This window comes from Trichechus manatus, unplaced genomic scaffold, assembly GCF_000243295.1.
Source record: "Trichechus manatus latirostris isolate Lorelei unplaced genomic scaffold, TriManLat1.0 scaffold00081, whole genome shotgun sequence".
Lineage (NCBI taxonomy): Eukaryota > Metazoa > Chordata > Mammalia > Sirenia > Trichechidae > Trichechus > Trichechus manatus.
In genome coordinates, this window is record NW_004444017.1 from 2,753,409 (window position 1) to 2,775,890 (window position 22,482).

The 22,482-nt window shown below is 46.6% G+C and overlaps 1 protein-coding gene across 2 annotated transcripts; it reads right to left on the reverse strand.

Annotated features, from left to right (window-relative positions):
* Nucleotides 1–8,720: 8,720 nt before the first annotated feature.
* FKBP4 (FKBP prolyl isomerase 4) lies at nucleotides 8,721–18,308 on the reverse strand. Of its 2 annotated transcripts, none has more exons than XM_004381188.2 (10): nucleotides 17,974–18,308; nucleotides 14,908–15,052; nucleotides 14,329–14,471; nucleotides 13,331–13,451; nucleotides 12,888–13,044; nucleotides 11,936–12,026; nucleotides 11,755–11,838; nucleotides 11,339–11,524; nucleotides 10,622–10,861; nucleotides 8,721–9,551 (listed from the first exon to the last, which is right to left on the reverse strand). In XM_004381188.2, the coding sequence occupies exons 1-10, from the start codon at nucleotides 18,076–18,078 to the stop codon at nucleotides 9,444–9,446; spliced, it is 1,380 nt and encodes a 459-aa protein (XP_004381245.1). In that variant the 5' UTR covers nucleotides 18,079–18,308; the 3' UTR covers nucleotides 8,721–9,443. The 2 variants fall into 2 exon arrangements, with proteins under 2 accessions (XP_004381245.1, XP_023591451.1); XM_023735683.1 differs by lacking the exon at nucleotides 17,974–18,308 and adding an exon at nucleotides 16,638–16,771 and having other exon boundaries at nucleotides 8,732–9,551.
* Between the last annotated feature and the right edge of the window lie 4,174 nt (nucleotides 18,309–22,482).

Consider the following 22,482-nt stretch of genomic DNA (forward strand, 5'->3'; position numbering starts at 1 on the left):
AATATTTTTTGAAACTTTGTAGCTACTCATTAAAATAAAAAAACCAAACCCATTGCTGTGGAGTCTGACTCATGGGGACCCCATGTGTTACAGAATAGAACAGTTCCATAGGGTTTTCTTGGCTGTAATGTTTATTTGGAAACAAGGCCTAGTAATCTGCTTTGGAAAGATCACAGACTTGAAAACCCTATGGAGTAGTACTACTCTTCACACGTGGGGTTGTCATGAGTCAGAATCAACTCCAAGGCGAGGAACAATAACAATCTTTTTTTTAAAAAAATTGTGCTTTAAGTGAAAGTTCACAATTCAAGTTAGTTTCTCATACAAAAATTTATGCACACATTGTTATGTGACCCTGGTTGCTCTCCCTATATTGTGACAGCACACTCCTTTCCATGCGGGATTTCCCATGTCCATTCAACATCTCCTGACCGTCTATGCCTTGTCATCTCGCCTCCGGACAGGAGCTGCCCATTTAGTTTCATGTATCAACTTGAGCTAAGAAGCACACTCCTCGGGAGTATCATTTTATGTCCCATAGTCCAATCTAATCTTTGTCTAAAGAGTTGGCCTCAGGAATAGTTTTAGTTTTGGGCTAACAGAGTCGGGGGGCCATGTCTTCTGGGGTCCCTCCAGTCTCAAACCATTAAATCTGGTCTTTTTACTAGAATTTGAGTTCTGCACCCCACTTTTATCCTGCTCTGTCAGGGACTTTCTGTTGTGTTCCCTATCAGGGTGGTCATTGGTGGTAGACGGGCACCATGTAGTCCTGGTCTCAGGCTGATGGAGTCTCTGGTTTATGTGGCCCTTTCTGTCTCTTGGGCTAATATTTTCCTTTTGTCTTTGGTGTTCTTCATGCTCCTTTACTCCAGGTGCGTTGGGCCCACTTGATGCATCTTAGATGGCCGCTCACTAGCTTTTAAGACCCCAGACACCACTCACCACAGTGGATGCAGAACATTTTCTTAATAAACTTTGTTACGCCAGTTGACCTAGATGTCCCCTAAAAGCATGGTCCCCAGACCACCGCGCCTGCTACTGTGTCCCTCGAAGTGTTTAGTTGTATTCAGGAGACTTCTTAGCTTTTGGTTTAGTCCAGAACAACAATCTTTAAAAAAGAGGATCACCAAAGATTCTATAGAGGAACCTTGATCAAAAAGGGGAAAATGCAGAGGAAAATTTCAAATTCTCATCGACTCCAGACTTCCTAGAGCCGTGAAGGTTGGCTGAACCCCTGAAACTATTGCCCCAAGATCATCTTTAAAACTTAAATCAAAAATATTCCCTGAAGTCTTCTTAAAGCTAAACAATAGTTTAGCTCAGTTAGTAAAAAAGGTCTGCCTTGAGCATTATGCTCTTTTAAGAACTATCTGTACAGGATCAAAATGACAACAGCAACTCAAAAGATAAGAACCTTACAGGGCAGGGAGTTAATGGGGGAGGAACAACTCGGAAAAGGAGGATGAGAATGGTTGCACAATTCAAAGAATGGAATCAGTGTCACTAATTGGTACATGGAGAAACTGTTGAGTTGGTGTATGTTTTGCTGTGTATGTTCTCAACAACAACAACAAAAAAAGATTTACACATATGAGACCACACTGACAACAGTAGATCTAAAGTATAGATGAGAAGACTAGGGGAGCAGCGAGTCTAAGTTAAAGATGGTGAAACAATTTGAGTAGAAATAGCACGATTGTTGACGTAAAGTGAAGAATGTAACCAGTGTCACTCAGCTGTTCCTGTGGGAATTATAGAATGAGTGCATGTTTTGCTATGTACATTTTCACCAAAAATAAAATATTTTTAAAAAAGTGGATCACCAGGCCTTTCTTTTGCAGTGCCACAGGGTGGGTTTGAATAGCCAACCTTTAGGTTATAGTCCAGAGCAAATTGCACCACCTGGGGACCAAGCTACCCATTAAAACAAAAAATCCATTGCTGTCAACTAGATTTCGACTCATAGTGACCCTACAGAACAGAGTAGAACTGCCCCATAGGGTTTCCAAGGCTGTAATCTTATGGAAGCAGACTGCCACGTCTTTCTCCTGTGGAGGGGCTGTTGGGTTCAAAACACTGACCTTTTGGTTAGCAGCTAAGAGCTTAACCACTGCGCCACCAGGGCTCCTTAGCTATGCATTATGGGTCCTGAAAAGAGTGTAGCGAATTGCAGCCAGCATTTAAAATAATTAAATAGAATACAGTAGAAAATACCAAGTGACTTAATAAGGTAAATATTGTTTTTTATATAACCTTTGTTTCAGTTGTGTAGATTTGTATGTGTATACTGGCTTATTTAAAAAAAAATTTTTTTACAGTGTATATGTGTGCCTCATGGTCTATAGTTTGAAAACCACTTGCTGCAGAGCACATTTCACATACATTATTTCATGTAATTCACACAGCAACTCTGTGAGGTTATATTATTACTCCTTTTTTTTTGGATGAGGAGAACAGGTTCGGCAAGATTATTAAGTACATGGCAGAAAGTGGTGGAGGTGGGATTCAAACCAGGATTGTTTGATCCAAAACTCCACATCCTTTCTATGACTTACTGTTGTAGTTTCTAGGAAGGTTCTCAGGCTGGAAGTGAGGGTTGCCAGGGTTCTGGAACTGTAGCTCCCCAGCAGGCCCCTTGTGCCTCTCTCCCTCAGGAGTGGCCTTTCTCTGTACGTGTGTTGTTAGGTGCCGTCAAGTTGGTTCTGACTCATAGCAACTCTATATACAACAGAAAGAAAACACTGGCCGGTCCTGTGCCATCCTCACAATTGTTGCTACGTTTGAGCCCATTTTTGCAGCCACTGTATCAATCCATCTTGTTGAGGGTCTTCCTCTTTTTTCACTGACCTTCTACTTCTTCAGGTACTGTTCCCTCCTGATAAGTGTAGATGGGACCATCCCCACCATGGCTGGCCTCTTAGGGATACTTTCTATCTTTAATCCAGTTCTTCTCTTTGGGGTGCATCATCAGTCATAGCATCAAAAATACTATTTATGAAATCCTGCAGGAGCTCCATGAGGGCAGTGGTGGTTCAGTGGTAGAATTCTCACCTTCCATGTAGGAGACCTGGGTTTGAGTCCTGGCCAATGCACGTCATGCACAACTGCCACCCGTCTGTTGGTGGAGGCTTGCGTGTTGCTGTGATGCTGAACAGGTTCAGCAGATCTTCCAGACAAAGATGGACTAGGTGGAAACTCCTGGTGATCTGCTTCTGAAAATCAGCTAATGAAAACCCTATGGATCGCAATGATCTGATCCGCAACCCATCATGGGGATGGCACAAGACTAGGCAGCATTTTGTTCCATTGTGCATGAGGTGGCTGTGAGCCCAGGGCCTACTCAACAGCAGCTAATAATGACAATAGGAGCTCAGTACATTTTTAGATTTAGGTCTGTAAGTCCAGGCTGATTTACAGTTGGTCTTTCAGGAGTCAACATTATAAAAATAAGGATATCTGCTTCACCTGGGGATGTTGGATTTAGGGCTGGTTCTGCTTTCTATGTCTGAACATCACGGGAGAAGGCTAGGGGGCAGGACCTTTTTGCCTGGTAGGGTGAAGGTGGGGGTACCAAATTTTGACCTAGAGGTCCAAAGGGATTTGACAGCCAGATGAGAACAAGGATCAGCAGCTCAGAACAGCAAACAGGAGGTGCTCTAGATAAATACTAGAGACTGCAGATACTGGCTGAAGCTGAACTATTAGAAGTTCCTGTTCTGATGGTGTACTGTTGTGTTGGCCAAATCCAGTCAAAGGCCCTGGGTCACACTGTACCTGGTGCTTTAAATACCTTACCTCATTTACAGAGGGGTTGCATGTGACCTCACCCTGCTCTATCAAATCTCTATCTCACTCTCATCCAACCTCAAACCCTAAGTTTTATATTAGGTTTTGAGGGGTGAGGAAAAAAAAAAAAAATTTAAAAATATTTACGTCTAAATGTAAAGTTAAATACTTTTGAATTATGTGTTTTGTTTCCTTGTATTATTTCGCTAGTATTTTTTCTTCAGCGCTTTGAATGAAACTCTACAATAGATAAATAGCTCAGGGCAAAACAGATGAGGATCACCCTGCTTCCCTCACCAAGTGCCCTGGCCTGACCCAGTTCTCTGAAATCATACCCTGACCCAGCACTCCACAATGCCTTAGTTTTATCTTCTTCATCACTTGGGCTTCTTGTTCTTGACCTTTCTGTGCCGGGGGGTAGCTGTTTTTGTTTGTAGTGTGTTTGCCATGAAAGTCATGTCATTATGATCACAATGTGAATACCATGCCTATGGCTTTGTCTAGAGAGCCTAGTAACATTAGAAAGGGGGGTAAGAGAAGTCTCTAAGAAATATGGCATGGATCAAGTCTTACCATCCTCTGCCTCCACCCTGTCCCCTTGCATCAATTACTTTAACTATGTTGAGTAAGCATTCACAGTTAAATGGAACCCAGGACTAGGCATTACAGAGCTATGTGGAAAGATCCCTCGTTCGACAAGGAGAACCCATTGTTGACCCCTTTCCAGTGGCATGGCTGGTGAGTCTCCACTGGCACCATCTAGACCCTGTCTTAAGTCAAGCACTGTCTTTCAGTGTGGTTTTTGGTCTACTCCCCAGAACTGTCTAACCAGGCCATCTTCCTTGTTAGGTGACGTGGATACAGTTGTGTGGGTGACATATTCTTTACCAACCAGCCAAACAGTAGTTTCAGAAGAAACCTGCCATAGGGAGGAAATGGAGTTAAGTGGGAAGCATTTCTGAGGATATTCTTTGTCCACTTCACCCTCTCAGAGTAGACATAGTGGCCCTATATCTAAGTTCGGGCTGTGTAGGGTTCCCGCATAAGAACTGGACCTTCAAAGCCTTCCAACACATGGAGCTCACAGCCACTCACCACCCTGTGGGCAGGGCCAGGGCTTCCTAATGGGCTCTGTTTGAGAGACTTACATCCCCATTTCCCTTCCCAGTTTCACAGTGCACCTTAGCATATTAAAGGTTCTGAAAAGTCATAAAGCACAGAACCTGTTTCTCTAACGATCACAAAACATTTTCCCACTGCTCTGCTCCGAGAAATTGGGCAGAAGAAAAATGTGAGCAGCTCTGCTCTCAGTGAAATGCTATTATTAGGTTTCACTTTGAGTCCCACCGCCTTCCTTACAAGTTTGGTCAGATCAGAAAGGACTGCCAACTTTAGCAAGCTTTGATTCTAGAACTGACAGGGTTGTTGTCTGTTCAAGACTCAAAATGGTCATTAACTGAAGGATGATGAGTAGTTCTTCATTGTCATTGAAGCCCAAACACGAGGAAATAGGCTTAAAATACAAAAGGATGATGAAAGTGTTTTGGGAACTAGATAGAAGTGGTGGTTGCACAACATTGTGAACAGACTAAATGCCACTGAAGTGTTCACTTTAAAATGCTTTTGTTATGTGAATGTCACCTCAGTTAAAAAAAATAAAATTAAAAAATAGAAAAGAAACTTTTTATGTCTGAAGCACTTCTAACAGTGAAACAGGAGACCGAAGCTTCTAAGGAACATGCGCATGTCTTGGGGTGGGTGTGGGGGATAAGGTATGCTGGGCCTCTCTTCTAGCCAAAGGCCGCTAGAAGCTCATGAAGGCATTGCTTTTTCATCATCATCCCTGTGTCCTCAGAGCCATTTTGTAAACCTTTTTTTTTAAAAATTGTGCTTTTACTGAAAGTTTACAGTTCGTTTCTCATACAAAAATTTATACACACATGGTTGTGACCCTAGTTGCTCTCCCTGTACTGTGACAGCACACTCCTTTCCACCCGGGATTTCCTGTGTCCATTCAACCAGCTCCTGACCCTGCCTTCTCATCTCACCTCTGAACAGGAGTTGCCCAGTTAGTCTCATGTATCTACTTGAGCTAAGCAGCACACTCTTCACCAGTATCATTTTATGTCCCATAGTCCAGTCTAATCTTTGAAAAGTTGGCCTTAGGAATGGTTTTAGTTTTGGGCTAACAGAGCAGGGGGGCCATGTCTTCCAGGGTTCCTCCAGTCTCAAACCATTGTCTGGCCCTTTTACTGTAACTTGAGTTCTGCACCCCACTTTTCTCCTGCTTCGTCAGGGACTCTCTGTTGTGTTCCCTGTCAGGGCGATCACTGGTGGTAGCCGGCCACCATCTAATTCTTCTGACCCTTTCATTCTTTCTTTGCCTCCCTAATTGGTATACTGTTATTGGATGCTAAATAAATGTCTTTTTTATGCTTCTTAGATTTTATAATTGGGGATAGTTGGTGCATCTGTTACTCTGAGGTTGCCAAACAACTGGGAACTACAGCCATAATATCAGTAATAGTGACTTCTGGAAAGACAAGTTTTCTTCTTTGAATGTCTTGTTAACTCTTACATTGGCTTCAACCCGTACCGCCGCCCTTAGCCTGTCATTTCAACATAAGGTTAGGAGGTTCTGAGGTGTTCTGCATTTGGAAAGGGAAAATTAACCATTGAGATGGAAAGAAGGCATGAATAAGGTTCCCGCTGATAGTCCATTTTCCCAGCAATACACTTTTCAAAAAGGTACTACTTACTACTAGTCCTGCCTAAAATGATTTCTCTAACAAATTATTTCTCCAATTGAAATGAGACACAGCTCCCCCCCAGCTTTTATTCTCAGGGTGTTGAACTGGTGTACAGACTGGAGAGAGTCAAGTGCATTGAAGTTGATAAGGCAGGCTGGGTTGGGCTTTGCAGGGTTTTGTGGGCCACAAGAATTCTGATCTTCCGCCTAAGTGGGATAGGAAGACATTGTAAGGGTCTTAAGCAGTTGGATGCAGGGCAGTGAAATGCAGGTAGGGGAAGAGGGAATGCAAGACAGGAGCCTTTTCCTGAACAGGCTGGAGGTTGGCGGTGTTTTGGGGGAGGGTGCAGGGAGATGGTAGTGCTAGAATGGAGAGATTAGAAATACATAAGGGACAAAAGTTACAGAACTTGATGTTTGGACCAGCACCAGGACAAGAGAAACCCAATTCTGATTTTTTCAGAGAGAACACTTGCAAATGTGCAGTAAAAGCTAACAGTACTAGTTGCTAATAGTTTTCCTTATACAAGTATATTCTCTCCACTCAGGAAGATTTAAGTGGTGGTGAGGAAGGTGTAACTCACAGGGAAATGAATTTAAGCACTGACCCAGAGCAGAATTACATGACAGGATTATTTTTTAACCTGTAAGACTTTATTAGCTGTAACAAAACATCCTCACAATTTTAGTGTTAAAATAAATCAAGGTTTGCTCATCTCCACTGTTTTATAGAAATGCAGTTAAGTTTTAAATTCCCGGAATTCTACAGAAGCTTTCAGAGATGGAACTTTAGGAATGCTTCTTGTCCATCTCCCTATTTCACAAATGAGAGGCTCAAGACTTGCCCAAGGCCCCATGAACCTCACAGCAGTTAGTTTAGTTCAGACTTCACCTTTCAGGCAGATCTTCTTTCCCTTTTATTTCTGACTTTGGTTTCCTCATCTATAAAATGAGGTAATACCTTCTTTTGTACACTGATGGTGATGATTAAAGTTAATCCACATGAGGCTCTTGGTACAGTGCTAGGCTTATGTGTTGTTAGGTGGCGTCAGTTGGTTCCCACTGACAGGGACCCTGTGTACATCAGAAGGAAACACTGCCTGGTCCTGTGCCATCTTCACAATCGTTGTCATCCTTGAGCCTACTGTTGCAGCCACTGTGTCAATCCATCTTATGTAGTAAGTGCTTAACAAGGATTTGCTATTATTGTTGGCTACAGGGCAAGAATCTAATCCTGAAATACCAAAAGGACCCAGCTACAAACCTCAAGCACAGAACCGTAAGGTGAACTCAGCAAGAGAGTAAGCAGTGCCCCTGGAGACCAGGACTCCCAAACTTTTGTCCTAGCTCCAGTACCAGCCATGACGTGTGAATGGTGAAACTTTTTTCACATAGAAATTAATCTTCCATGGAAAAGTATGGAGAAATTTCTCCTGGAAGGAACGACACAGGCACGTGGGCAGGCTAACTACATCTATCACTGTGCAGAAAGGACTGAACAGCCTACACGGTAGGAGAGAGGAGGGATAAGGGCATAGATACAGCTCTGGCCTATAGCCAAGCTCATCTGGAGGCAGCTCAGCATGACTGACTTGCACCCTTTGCCTTCTCCCAGGGCCCCATAAAGCTATAGGAGTCAAGGATCAAAGCATAGTTAGGAAAAAGCACATGCACTCCTTTCAAAAAGAGCCTGTTAAGGCTGAGAAGGCAGCTGCAAGTGCTGTTCCCTGGCTGTGACCACTGTCTTTCACTCTTCTCTTACTGTGTAAACGGGAGTGGTGTTACCAACACCAGGGATTTTACCTTATTAAGCAAGCAAGCAACCACAAAGATGCTCTCTTGGATCAGAGTTAGGCAGAAACAGACAAAGGTAACATGCATGGTCCCAGCCTTCTAGATGCTTATGCTGTCTTCTTCCTAAGTGTTGGGGAAGAAAACCAGAGCTACTAAAACACGTCAGGCGGCTGTGGGCAGGGAGTGCTGGGAACCTATGGCAAGGCCCAGAAGCCCAGGTCCCAGGCTGCAGTGGTGCTGTTGTACTGTTACTGGCCCAACTATTGCTTTGACAATCATAGGCTGCATTTTAAACTGGACTGGTGACTAGGTGGGTCACTGCCTGAATTTTGCCCCCTATCCATAGTGCACCCACCCCCCCAAACCTCAGAGACTAAACAGAAGGGTTGCTTGACACCCAGGTTTTATGGTTTCCACTTTATTGCTCAAGCACAGAACCTGAGAAGAGCCTGGACCTTCAGCAACGTACAGAAAAGAGGCTGAGGCAGGGTAAGAACACAACATAGCCCAAAAGGGAAACAGACAGGAGGGGAAACAATGGAAGGGGTTTCAGGGGGTGGTCACCATGACACCAGAAGACATCATCAGCCACACCATCTGGGGTGAGGAAGGGAACAAAGAGAAGTAATGGGCACAGCAGTGGTTTTTCCCATACCCCTAGCACCCACATGGAGGCCACGTGTTTGGAAATGGATCAGGAGAGGGAAAGGATGAGGAAAACAGCTGCCCGGAGATCTCCCTCTCCACCCTGGTTTCACATCAGACCCCATCCCTACCTACCACTCACCCTCTTCTACCATTTGAAATTGGACCTAGCAAACAGAGGAAGCAAAATAAATTAACATTCTGATGAGTATATGGATGGACACGTGTTTACATGTAATGAGGGAAGGGGGAAAGGAAGGGGGGGGTGATACCACCTAAAAATTATCCCCATCTCAATCTCCCCCCCAGCCTACTCCTTTTCCCCTTCCCCCCAAAGCCACCATCTAACCAGATAGAAAAATAAAGGTCTAATTCACTCAAAATTCTTCAGTTTTTACAAAACTATCAGGGTGGAACAGGGTAGGGGACAGAGGAGGCAGGCAGCCGCAGGAGTAGGACTGGGGAGACGCTATGCCTCTGTCTCCACCTGAGCCTGGCTCCCTGCCACATTGTTCTTCTGCTCGTCCTTCATCTCTACGTCAGAACTGCGGTCTCCTGCAGCTACTTCTGCCTTGGCCTGGAGGAAGAAAGAGGGAGGGGAAGAGGTCGAATTCCGTTTCTCATTTGGCCCAGTCCTTCTGATGGGAAAAGGTGACTTTTACTCTCTGTGCCAACTCGTGCCTACCTGTGCTCCCCTGATCTGGTGACACCCCTATATTCACCCAGCGCACTGCTACCACGTGTGGTCTGTACCCACAACACTTGTGAAGTAAAAAACAAACCAGCCGCTACCACATGTGGCTACTAAGCACTTCAAAGAAAAAACAAGTCTGTTATATTGATTACGCGTTGAAATAACATTCCGGATCCTTTAGATCAACTAAAAAAACAATAAAATCAATCTTTTTTTTTTTTAAACTTAACGTGTGCTAAAAACTTTATACATGTGGTTCACAATATATTTCTATTGGATAGTGTTGGTTTAGAGCATTGAAAGACTAGAAATAGGGGAGTGATTAAATGACATGATATATCCATACAATTCAATACTGTACAAGCATAAGAAGGTAAAAGCTCTCATATAGTGATGTAAAATGAGCTTCCAGATATTATTATGTGAAAAAAGTATGGAAAATAATAGGTATACCATAACATATGTTGCCTCTTCTGTGAAAGAAAAGGAATAAACAGTATAAAATGTGCCTGCTTGTGTATATACGCAATATACTTGTAGGATACAAGTCCTGGTGATATCAGTTGCCTCTAGGTGAGAGAGGGACTTTTTAATACATATTCTTTTGAGCAGTTTGAATTCAATGATGTAAATGTATTACCTATTAAAAAAAACCCACATACACAGGCATGTCCACCTGCTTCTTTGACAGGCTCCAGGAACAGGAGAGAATGTTAAGTGGGGGGAAGTGTACCAGAACAACAAACTCCTGACCACCAGGGCCTATGGGTGGGTTTCCAGTCCTGATCCTAAAAGATGCACTGGCACCACTTCCAGGGACTATTACTGAGGGAACACACATGCTATTTGTTCCAGGGAAGAGGGCAACTTCGGGTTTCCAAGAATGATACACACAATATGCCCCCTTACTATGCCCATCCCCTGACCTGACCATTCCCCACCCCAACCCGCACCTTGCTGTCCTCCTCAGCCAGCCTCTCAAACATGTTGGCATAGAGCTTCTTCTCCCGCGCGAGCTGCTTGCGGATCCGCTGCTGACAGATAGCCAGCTGGGCCTTGGCAGCCTTGTTGCTGGGGTAGAGCTGCAGGACCTTCTGGAAGTCAGCCCGTGCCAACTCAAAGTCATTCACTGCCAGGTGGGCCTCTCCCCGGCGGAAGAGGCCCTTCTCATTGTTGCTGTCCAGTTCCAGGGCCTAAGGATGCAGACAGGAAGCAAGAGTGAGACTTCAGATCCTACGGCCCATCTGGCCGAGACTGGGTTCCAAATGTATCCCCCTCAGCAGGATGGGGCAAAAAGGAATGGCCAGCTCCACCCCAGGCAGAGTTAAGTCTTGAGGCATTAAATGAAAAGGACCAAGGGAGGGGTCTAGGAGAGAACCTTACTTTCTGAGGGAAGACAGCAGGTCTCTAGATGAAACATTTCTAGTCTCTTTAGATAAAGCAGGTAGGTGAGAGAGAGGCTAAGAACCAGGATGGGAGAAAACTTTGAAGGAGTTCTCCTAGTAGATGCCAACTGCCTCAGCACCACTAAAGCCAAGGTTCTTGCTTCTCTCATCCCCTGCCTCTGAGCCGTTATTTCAGTGTTTCCTCTGATCTATCTTCCCATTACTGAGGGCAAGTTTCAGACATGCAAGCAGTTCACTTAACCCTGCCCTCAAAAGGGGCTTCACCTTGTTGCAGTTTTCAATGACAGCTGAGAAGGACTGCAGTTTCAGGTAACACATGGCCAGATTGAGGTGGGAGGCCAGTCGAAGAGCCCGTGCCTTTTGTGCTTCCTCACCGGAGAAACTCGACTCATATTCCAACCAGGACACAATCTTCTTGTACTGCAGCAAAGCTTGCTTGTACTTGCCCTCCTAGAAGGAAAGCGAGGCTGCGTTACCCTGCAGACATCAGTCACCCATGGGCAAGAGAGACCACCACCCCCCTGCCCCCGCAAGACCAGCTAGATCAGATATACTAAGCGAACACTGCAGGTGTCAGCCTGTCTGCTCTTTGGCAGAAAATGACCTCAGCCCTTGGGGGAAGGGTGGGCTCAGAGAGAAGTCCTCCCTGGGAGTGTCCCCAGGGGCTGGCTTTGGCTCACCTTGAAATACCCAGTGCCCCGCTCCTTCACTATGGTGCTCTGTTCCAGCTTCTCCTCCGGATTCATCTCCCAAGACTCCTTGGCCTGCCACACCCCAGGGGAGAAACAAAGTTAGCTACCCCAGAGTCACCTACAGGCTAGGATCTGACTTCAGGACAGGGAACACCCTGAGCAATCTCACCTTCTCAAAACTCTTGAGGTGAATTTCATATGTCAGTTCGGCATGTGGTGGGATTTGGAACTTTTCCTTCCCAACACTGCCAAAAGCATAGCTGTGCAGGGGAGAAAAAACTTCAGGTCATCTAGGCAGCCCTTACTTGCTCCAAGCTAAAAAGCCTTCCTATCCATTTCCCGGAAAGTACCCCCCATCCCTTGAGACTTGATTCAAGTGTTTCCCATTTGGCAACATCTTGCCTGACCTCTTCAGACAATTAGGTGGCCCTACAGAATCTTAGGAGCCCTGGTGGCACAGTGGTTAAGAGAGATGGCTGCTAACCAAAAGGTTAGCAGTTCAAATCTACCAGCTGCTCCTTGGAAACCCTATGGGGCAGTTCTACTCTATACCATAGGGTCACTATGAGTTGGAATTAATTTGATGGCAACAGGTAACGGCAGCATGTTACATATCCTTCTAATAACTCACCCTACACAGTGGTACGATCACTTATTTAAATGTCACCGCACCGACTAATGAGTCGCTAGAAGGCAGAAAGAATATTCTATTAGACTGTGAACCCTTAGGAAGTATTAGGCCTGTGCCTAGAACATAATAGGTGTGTTTCAATTAATGTTTATTACTAATAGAATGAATTAACGAGAGATGAAAATCTTGATGTTGGTAAAAGAGGAAATCTGTAGTAGCTAAGATGGAAAAGATTAGACTTTGATCCAAGGAGATTTAGACAATTGCGGCCATGCTTCTAAATAGAAAGAAGAGATCATAGCGGCATATGTTTGATGCCCTGAGTCACAGTGAACTCCCAAGTGCTTACTGTCTCACTGGGCTATGGAGGGCAGTGAGCACACACACACACACAAAAAGCAGGAACGTAAATGTCCAGTTACACAACTCACTGTGCACATTCAGATCTCTGCCCTTGGCTTGCCTGCCCTACAGAGTGCCCACCCCTCACCTGGGTTTCAGGTACACAATGGAATGTTCTCCTTTCTCCATGCGCTGAATGGTCTTCTCCAGCCCACAAGGAAGATCCAGATTCTCCCCCTCACCGATCTCAAACTGGAGCTCCCGCTGGTCAAACATCCGGTCCTTGTAGTACCCTTCCAGTGCAACTGGCATAAAAAGAGAGGCAATGTGCCAGGGGTGTGAGAGGGCAGGTGAATGCACAAGGACTCTATTAGCCCCCTGACATCACCCTGTCACTTCCTGCCCCAAGATGCCCCTGCTGCCTTCTCACACCTGGAGGGATATGAAGTGAAAACGGGCCAATCCCTCATTTTATGCACAAGGCCCTGAGAAAGGAATGCCTTGCTCAAAGTTCCCCAGGCCCTAAGTATCAGAATCAAAACCCCAGATTCCAGATTCTTCTATCTACAACCCCAAACTGTACTGGCTCACCCTCCACAATAGCTCCATCATTGGGCCTGGCATAGCCTTCACCCCGAGTCCGTATTCTGCGGATGATGCCTCCATCTTCATCTTCTGTCAGGTCCTCTCCCTTGAACTCAAACAGCTCTATCTGTGTAAAAAGACGTTAAGGTGATAAAACTCCTTCCCGCCCTAACTCACTGACAGAGAGATACACCCACTCCCTCACCCAGAAGACTCCCTAGTAACTGCCAGGCTACATCTGACCACAAGGGCAGTTATACTAGGGATCAGAGTGGCACTTTTGCTAAGTTCATGGGAGCTGCCCTAGTCTCAACTTTGTTAAAGGTGGGCAAGCCACATGGACTTCAGTTAACCTCAGGGGATCAATCTATTTTCTAGCTGCTCCACTTAACAAAGCCAAGTTCTCACCAACCCCAGTTCAGGTCCTTGAAAAGCCCAACCTGCTGGGCATTAAAAATGACCTCACATTTCTCAGCAGTCTTCTGAACATTCTCCAAGTATCCCCTGACTGGCTCAACCATTGTCAGACTGAACAGTATATGAAGTCCCACCTCCTCAGGGAAGTCTTTTCTCACCACCATGACTCATAGGAGAGGTATCTCTCCCCTTCTCTAACCTCTAGACTGCTAACCGTCTGTCCGGTAATTTGTATCTGAATATAGATTCTGACCTCCTGGCTCCTTTCAGTTAAAATCACAACCCATCTCCTCTAGGACCTGCTCTAGATATAAACATGCCTCAACCCCTTACCCTGCTTTGAGTCTGGAAAGGGCTCGTGGCCACCTCTCCAACCCTGAAGCCTCCACCATTGGTCACTTTCTGGCAGCAGCAGGCTGTGTGCATAACAGAGCCAGCTGCCCTCTCCATTTCTCTTCCTCCCATAAGGCCAGGCTCTCAGCTTTGGCTACATTGTCTCCAAGAGGCAGGAAGGGCTGGAGAGCAGCCAGGCACTGGGCTGAGATAAGCCCTGGCTCTTCCATTTCCTCTCCGTGGCAGACACTTACCTCAAACACAAGCGTGGCGTTGGAGGGGATCTTTGGAGGACTGCCCGCCAAACCATAGGCATATTCTGGTTTGCAGGTGATGTGGCACACTTCTCCCACCCTCATGGTTGCTACCGCAATGTCCCAAGCCTTGATGACCTCTCCTGCAGGTACAAAACGCAAACAAGTCCTCCTTAACAGGGGTCTGACTCTGGGCTCAAATAGCACTCCCACAGAGACTTACTGCACCACGCTCAAGGGAAACTGGGAACCCTTTAGAAACGGGACCTGGAGGATAAAAAGCCTGGTCCCAATAAGTGCTGTCAGATCTCTTTAAAAAAAAAAAAAAATCACTTGATCCTGGAACAAAGGAGTTTAAGAAACAAGACAGTCCACTCCTGAAGATGGAGTGAAGTGTTGAGAAGTGAGGTGGGGAGCAGCAGATAGAAATTAATATAGTTGCAGCTCAGCGGAGAGAAAAAGAGGGGGAGGATAGTCTGGGATAAACCACTCTTCCTTGAGGTTGTGAATATGGCTTCTGCTTGTTACAGCTTATACTCACCTCGAAGCCTCTCCTAACAACCCACCTACCATGCCTACCTTTTCCTAGGTCAAAGGAGAATTTGTCCTTGCGGTCCAGACTGGAGTCAAACTTGGTGCCATCTAACAGCCAGCCAGTGTAGTGGACAAAGACCCGGTCCCCAATCATAGGCCTCTCTGTGCCTGTGCCCTCTCGCTTGATGACCTGGGAGGAAGGGGAAAAGGTGAGTACGGGGGGGGGGGGGTGTTGGGCAGAAAGGGGCACCTAAACTGCCTGCAGCCTCTGAAAGGAGCATATAAGGGCTCATCTGCTTCCATCCTCCCTGCCTACCTGTAAGCAGAGTCAAGAGACCAATCCTCAAATGATTCCGATACTAGGATCCAACTAACCTCCCCTCCTTGAGGGGCAGCATGACTTGGTTTGAAAACCTGGAGACCAAAGACTGTGTTGAAGCTTTTGTTGTGCGATCTTGAATAAATCACTTAAACTCTCTAAACCTTATTTGTAAAACAAGGATGATAATCCCTATCACCAACAGTTGTTGGAGGATTAAATCCATAAAGGGTTGAACAAAAAATGATGATTATTACCAAAGAAGGAGATGTATTTATGCTGCATGTCCTCACTCTTCCTAAATGTCAATAGTCATCAGGATTTGGTTTGAGGAGAGACTGAGAGGAATGTGAGTAATGGAGGGAATAGGAACAGTCCAAAAGGGGTCAAAGAGAAGAAATGCCAGGGCATACATAAACACCAAAACCAACCAAACTCATTGCCATTGCGTCAATTCCAACTCATAGTGACCCTACAGGACAGAGGAGAACTGCCCCGTAGGGTTTCCAAGGAGTGGCTGGTGGATTCAAACTGCTGACCTTTTGGTTAGCAGCTGAGCTCTTAACCACTGTACCACTAGGCTCCATAGATAACCACAGAGGCTCTCAAATCAGGCCCTAAACTCTGACTTACGACATGAGTATTCCTGACCTATAGTTAATTAGGAGTCCTGGTGGTGCAGTGGTTAAGAGCTCAGCTGCTAACCAAAAGGTCAGCAGTTTGAACCCACCAGCCACTCCTTGGAAACCCTACAAGGCAGTTCTACTCTGTCCTACAGGGTTGCTATGAGTTGGAATTCACATAACGGCAATGGGTTTGGTTTTTGGTTTCTTATAGCATTAAGTTCCTTATTTCAGGGCTAGTATATTTCCCAGGAACTTAAAGGCCTCTGTTTCTCTTTTTTAGCATTTACGATAGGTTACCCCATGGGCCATCTGTTAGGTGAATGGTTTCCCTCTGTGGGAAAGCCTCCATGGTAGAGTAGCCAGGGGACTAAAATTCATTGCTGAGTCGATTCTGACACGTAGCAACTCTATAGGACAAAGCAGAACTGCCCCATAGGGTTTCCAAGGCTGAAATCTTTCCGAAAGCAGACTACCATACCTTCCTCCCACAGAGCAGCTACCTGGTGGGTTGGAACCGCTGACTTTTTGGTTAGTAGCCAAGTGCTTTAACCACTGCACCACCAGGACTCCTGGATAGGGGACTAAACCCGTTGCCGTCCAGTCAATTCCGACTCATAGCAACCCTACAGGACAGGGTAGAGCTGCCCCACAGCGTTTCCAATGAGTGGCTGGTGGATTTGAACTGTTGACCTTTTGGTCAGCAGCCAAGGTCTTAACCGCTGCGCCACCAGGGCTCCGAGTAGGGGACTAGAGGATTGAAAAATAAAAGGAAGGGGTGGAGAATAAAAGCTGAAATGACCCCTCCTGGAATAATAAAATTTAGAAATCACCAGAAAGCTGAAATGAGAGGGGGAAGCCACATGTCCTCAGGAAAAGCAGCTGGAGAAGGAGCTTGAGATCACAAGTGTTTGGGGCAAAGCCAAACGCATTTCAAAATCCCACACGCTGGGGCAGGTGAGCTCCCTGAGGTGTCTAGCTTTGCCGAGTCTCACACACCGTGGATCCAAGCGGTGGGAAGCCAGGATAAGGAGAAACACTTGACGGGAAAGGGCACGAAATCTGGGCTAGAATTTCACCACCCTAGACGCTCCACAGAACCTGCTGTGAACCACTAGTGGTTGTTCTGACCCAGGTCAGGATGCCCTGCCCCAGAGTCCTGGACCCCTCCCCCTCACGCTATTTGTAGGCAGGCAGTTACTCAGCAGCATGCTCCAAAGCACCTCCTCCCCGCTCCATACCCACCCGGAAGCCCCAACTCCTGAAGGCGAGGGGGGAGGGGGGCCGAGGTGGCACCGGAACTACAGGTCCCGGCATGCACCACTCCACCGTTTTCTCCAGGCTGAGGGAGGAGGAACAGCATGGCTGAGCCGGTGGTGACCTAGCTGGGTCCCAGCCTCTGAAAGAGGGTATGAGAGCATGGAGGGCGCCAGAACCTTCCTCAGGGCCAAGCCTGGGCGCCAGGTCCCATAAAGGCCTCTGGGCCAGGAAATTCTTCTTCTTAACCACTTCACACTCTGGCTAATATTTGTCAGCTGTAGCCGGGCTGTCGCACCACCACCGCCGAAAGCGGCCCAGGGACTGACTTCCCAGTGCGGCTGGCAGGGAAAGAACTGGCAACGTCGCCTGAGCCGCGGGGTCTCGGCGCAGGCCCGGCCCCGGCCCGGGCCCTCAGTGCACGCCGCCCAGGGCCCCCTAGCTGCAGCTCGCGTGCACCGCTCCGGCCCCGCCCCTCCCCTATAAGCTGCACCGTGCACGCCGGAGTTGGCGCTGCAGTCTCGGCCCCCTTCCCGGGCCCAGGCGCTGCAGGGCTTGAGGGGGAGTGTCTGGGGGGTCTCAGCCCAAACAACAGGCTTCCAGGGGGGCCAGGAAAATGGCCATGTCGAGGTCTGCGCACCTAGACCACCCTCCTCCAGACCGTATGGCTGCCCTTCCCACCCCTGAGGAACGCAGCCGGGTCCAGGAAGGCGATGCAACCGGCCACCGGCTGCACGTTCCACACGGTGACTAGCCAGAAGCTGCAGAGGCGGCAGTTCCCGGCCCGTTCCGGGGCCTGGGGGCTGCCAGGCCCCACAGGGTCTGGAGGCTGCGGTTGGCGCCCAGGGCTCGGACACTTTCCAGCCGGTCCTTTGGTTCCTGACTGGCGCACGCCTCGTCTCCGCCCCTTACCTTAAGCACGCCTTCATCTTGCTTGGGGCTGATGTCCACGCCCTCCAAGGGCAGCGGCGCCGACTGCGCCCCACTCTCCGCGGCTTTCATCTCCTCCGCGGTCATCGCCGCTCGGTGCGCCGTTTACTTCGGGAGCTGAGCGCTGGGCACGAGCCAAGCCTTCTCGGCTGCCGGGACTGCCTGCACGGGTGTGCGGGTGGGAAGGCGCTGGCGCTGCGGCCGCGAAGCTGCGAACCGGTCTAAGGCGCGAGCACCTCTGCCTCCCAGCACGCTTAGCAGCCCGCGGGAGAGTCGGGCGCGGGAGCGGGAGTAGGTGGGTAATGAGTAGCTAAGGGGAGCGATTGGTCCCACCCCAGCTGGAGGGAGGGGCTGGGAGGAGCTGGAGCAGGAGCGAGGGACGGAGTGGGTGGGGATGGAGAACTTTCTAGAGACGGCGGTGGCTAAGCTTGTTCGGGTTCTTAGTGCTGAGGGCGCTTTATTAATTTTTTTTTTTTCTGATTCATTCCTCTGTTGACTGCATATTCCCCCCCAGCCACACACACACCTGGGACCCTCGGACTCAGGGGAACACCCCCCCAACCCAGCGCCGTTTCTGGGTCTACCGCGCTAGTTTCCCGGTCGAACTGGATTGTTCCAGATCCTTCTCGATCCCCCTACATCACTCCTAATGCCGCGCATGCCTGCCACACCAGATCTACTCTATACATTGCAACCCACAGCCTGGTTTGTTTAGAGCCGGTAGCCGGATGTGAGTTGCAGTGCGTCAGTCTCCCTGGGACAGAAGACGCGCATTTTTATAAAAGCCAACCGTGACACAGACGGCGTGACTTCTCCATCTTTTCTCTGCTTTATACTTGACAAACTGGGGAGAAGGAAGGGAAAGGAATGGGGTGGGGGCTAGTGAGTGAATAGCGGTGCATAGAATTGGGGAAAGCAACCTTGATTTCCCCAGAGCCAGGAAGACCCGGTTACGGCCAGAAGGGCTGTCTTCACCTCTTTAAAATGCGACAAGCTACTTGTTTGCAAGAGATGACCCGCTGAGCTAAGGACTCTTAAATGGGGGATGCATTAAAGGGACCTTCCTCGGCAGTAAATAAAACTGTCGTTTCGGTTAATACTTAAAAGCAAAAATGGTTCTAACTCTGTAAACAGTCGTTCTGTTTTACTGAAGGTCCATGAGGAGGTGTATTTTCTTCTTAGTGTCTGATTCTCAAGGGGTTATCTACCGCCTCTGGAGTGCAGAGCACCTGTATGGCAGAGTAGAGCATTTTGAGACAGTCCTGATTTTATTCACTTATCCCCGGTTTAGCATAGTATCTGGTGAGTAAAAAAACCAAACCCGTTGCTGTCCAGCCGATTCTGACTCATAGCGACCCTGGAGGACAGAGTAGAACTGCGCCATAGAATAGAAGTGCCCCAAGGGTTTCCAAGTAGCTGGCTGGTGCATTTGAACTACTGACCTTTTGATAAGCAGCAGAGCTCTTTAACCATTGTGCCACCAGGGCCCTGTCTGATGAGTAGTGAGTATCAGTAAATACTATTGGCTGCATGAATCTTTATTCTAGTAATAATAAAATCTTTAAACTCTCACTGTGCCTAGCACTGTGTCACTGTACAAAGAATATCCCGTTTAGGTAGGTAACTAAGAAAGCTGTTATAGCCGAAAGAGTCCATGGGCGGCTCAAATCACTGTTAACCAAAAGACTGGAGGTTCCAATCCACTCAGAGGCTTTCCTTCCAAAAGAAAGCACGATGGAATGGAGCCAACTCTGAGATACATGGGATGGCCATGAGTCCAAATCGACTTCCATGGTAACTGGTTATTACAGATGAAATTTCAATACAGTAAGGATTTGATAGTTCATTGTAGATAGTCCCTTCTGATAGAACTAGAAGGAAATGCAGAAATAAAAAACTTCCCTCCAGTAATTTACAGTCTTTAGCCACAACTAAGAAGTACTCTCAGAGGACTGGGGGGTTGACTCAGTAGGGGTTCAATCTATTTTTTCTCTGTGCTTGTCTAGCAGAGTACAGTGACAGCAGTGCCAAGGCCCTCCAAAACTCCTGGAGATGGGAATGGTGGGTACTAGCTTACCGAATGGCGTACACCTGCTGGTTCTCAGTGTGTAGTACCCATTAACCTGTTGCCCTTGAGTCGAGTTCGGCTTGAATTTGACTCGTAGCAACTGCATATGACAGACTAGAACTGCCCCATAGGGTTTCCAAGGAGTGGCTGGTGGACTCGAACTGCTGACCTTTTGGTTAGCAGACGAACGCTTAACCACTGTGCCACCAGGGCTCCCAGTGTGTATGTAGTAGTTTCTTTTAATCCTGGGGCCATTGGATTGGATATTATCTGGTTGAACACATTGGGATAGAAAGGAAGATTTCACCTTCAGAGTAATGTTTTTGTTTAGAGTGATGTCTTTTTCTTCATTGGAAGCCGACTGCGTTGGTTTGTCTCCTTCAATTCCGTTCAGTACATAATACTGAGTCCTTACAACGTGTTCACCATTGCACAAACATATAACTTAATGGCATGGTAAAAAGAACATGTGTTTTAGAGTAAGGAAGGAATTGGGTGGCCTACTTACTAGCTATTTGATTTGGGCACAGGTTAATTTTCAAGTCAGTTTCATGTCTGTATAATGGAGAGAGTATTTAAAAAAGAGGGAATGTATATCAGGTATCCAGCCCACCTTCAATGGGTGGTTAATAAATAATGGTCATTATTCTAATGTGTTAAATGCTATAGTGGAGATGGGGATAAAGTGCTAAGAAAACAAAGGCCTATAAGTGAGAGGGGAAGGGTGGGGTGGAAGGGAAAGGGGACAGGCATGAGGGAAAGGTTTCTGGTGAGAAAGCTGTCCCCATTGAGTGAATGAGTAAAGAAGGGTCCAGGATATGGGAGGGGGTGAGGAAAGGCATTGGGTTCTTGAATCCCAGAGCAGGACCTTACTGTTTCAAGATTTGTGGGGGGAGGGGAGGTTTTTTGCATTATATTTTTCTGATTGTAAAACTTAGACATACTCATTGTAGAAAATGCACAGGTGTCCCAGTCTTCGTTTCTTCTCCTCATCCCTTGCCTAGCTCATTTAAATTAGCATTTGCCCTAAACCCTTGGACAAGATGTTTAACAATATAGTTCTTTTCATGGTATTACTTGGTCGTTAAAAATCCTTCTGAAATTTTTCCCTTTTTTAGGGGAAGAGAGCACTTTTTTTTAAATCATCCACCTTACTCTGCAGGGAACTCATTGGAAATGTTGGGATTAGAAGCTTTGTTTTTGCCAAAATGAGCCTTTCTGAGCTCACCTAACTCTAGGCCCATACATTAGGCTTGAAGATGCCCTTGCTTTTTAAAGTTGATATTTCGACCTTCTTAGGCTGCAAAGAACTTTAAACATTTTTATGTAATATTTGAACCATTCGAAAGAATGTGAGATGAATATATGTGTGTGTATATGTATGTATACACACCCCAATAAAATGAAACTTGGGAATCTATCACCCAACCTAAGAATTAAAACATCACCAATATGTGTTGAAAGATGTAATGCCAAAAAATGTCAAGGCCTCTTACGTAGTTTCTTGGTACTTTTGGTGAATGTTGATTGAGAAAACACAAACTATATTGAGCAAAAGCTACTACACGTCTGATACAACATGTATTTATTTACTTATGTGATTACAACTCCATTTTCATACATTTGAAATATAGTAGAACTCTATGTGGGAGGCTGTATAGTGTAAAGGTTAAGTCCATGGGCTCTGGTTTGGATTTACCCAGGTTCAAATTCCAGCAACAGGCTCTGGATTGGGTTTACCTGGGTTCAAATCTCAGCTTCATTATTGAACTCACCACGAGACCGTGGGCAAGTTTTCTTCATTCTTGAAATGAGAATCACGATAGTACCTATCTCATAGGCTTTTTTTTTTCTTTTTTTTGAGGATTAAATGAGTTACATGTGAAGTACTTAAAGCAATGCCTGGCATATAGTAAGTAGATAAATAGTAATCAGTATGTATGCCATGTTTTATCTATTCAGGCTGGTATTTGGAATTGAAGACCTGGAGGACCACCCTCAACTTGCTCCATTAATTCCAGAGGAATGCTTCTCTCCTGATGTTAAACCATACCTGTGCTTTTTGCTACAGCCTGATACACATTCTTTAATGCTTGATTATGACCGTGACTATTTAATATAATTCACAGTCTCTTTCTGTGCTGATAATGTTATTCTGACAAGACTGGGAGCCCCTTAAAGGTGAAGACTTGGTCTTAACACTTCCTTTGGACTCACCATTATCTGAACTTCTGGGGTGGGGGGAGGGGAGCAGGATATTTGGTGGGTTTCTTGCCTCCCAGAAAGTGTTTCTCTTCTTTTTTTAAAATATAATGTCCAGGTGTCGGGCAAGATGGCGGTCTAGGCAGAAGCACCACGCCGTCCCTCCACAACAAAGATCCGAAAAACTAAGCCAAACAGAGAATCAACAATCCTGAAACCCT